A 907-nucleotide genomic window follows, 5' to 3' on the forward strand; every position below is an offset into this window, starting at 1 on the left:
AAACTGTCCATCTTGAGTCTGACAATACTTTATGAGTGCAATTCTAAATGGAATAATTTGTTGCACTAACAAAATAACTTTACAATGAAATTATGGTGAGGAAATGTTAATTTTTATAACGCTTGTTATTTCATGTTTTTGTGACTTTTTAGTCCGTTTTAATATAGATAATACAGAGACGGCAGGAAGGGAGGCAAAGAGATGCTCCACTGGTGTCTGGCCGGACAAGAAACAGGGATGTTGTGATTCATGGTTCGATATATGAACTTGTAAACCTCGAGGACGCCCCATACTATTAAATTGTAGCATGTTAGGGTGGACTGATATTCAGAAAACACTTCTGTACTGGTTGCTTTGGGATCCTGATATGACACGCTTCCCTTTCTGTTGTATGTCTGAAAATATATCCATGTCAATGTACGTATCTAAACAGTTTTTCCAGCACCTAGCACAGTATATCCAAAACCTTTAATCTCTAATTAATAATAACCTTAATTTCTCTCATGAAAAGAAAAAAAAAAACAATCCTCATAGTGATGGTGACAAACGAGATGATACAGACTGAAGAGGCGACGACGACGACTCACACAATGAAGCTGGAGGTGGCGACGAGCGAGGCGGTGTAGAAACCTCTCTGACAGTCGGCGTTCTTTCTCTGTCTCTGGTGCATCTCCCCTCCGCAGTTCTCACAGCATCGACACGCGCAGAAACACATGCCTACGATGGGGGTGAGCACCACGATCAAGATGCCGATGGTCCCGCATATGAGGAACCCGGCCTCGTAGTGGATCCACTGCAGGAGGACAGGATTCACACAGTCACCACCCCTTCATATTGTCGTGTTTGAGACATTGTAGTCTGTGTTATGGGAGTTTACCTTTAGTAACAGGACCACGTTTTCTGGCTG

General features: G+C 42.7%; 1 protein-coding gene across 4 annotated transcripts in view; it reads right to left on the bottom strand.

The window, feature by feature from the left end:
- Positions 1-907, bottom strand: part of prom1b (prominin 1 b) — a 25,329-nt gene that overhangs the window by 14,459 nt on the left and 9,963 nt on the right. For all 4 annotated transcript variants that reach the window (XR_004796694.1, XR_004796695.1, XM_035660848.1 and 1 more), the window contains exons 3-4: positions 878-904; positions 588-793 (exon numbers count right to left, since the gene is read on the bottom strand). Coding sequence is in view for 2 of the 4 variants with exons in the window: in XM_035660848.1 (XP_035516741.1) it covers positions 588-793; positions 878-904 (233 nt within the window). In the remaining 2 variants the exon portion in view is untranslated. The remainder of the gene's footprint in view (positions 1-587; positions 794-877; positions 905-907) is intronic.

This window comes from Morone saxatilis, unplaced genomic scaffold (genome assembly GCF_004916995.1).
Source record: "Morone saxatilis isolate NCDOM2014 unplaced genomic scaffold, NCSU_SB_2.0 Contig17, whole genome shotgun sequence".
In the NCBI taxonomy this organism is placed as follows: domain Eukaryota; kingdom Metazoa; phylum Chordata; class Actinopteri; family Moronidae; genus Morone; species Morone saxatilis.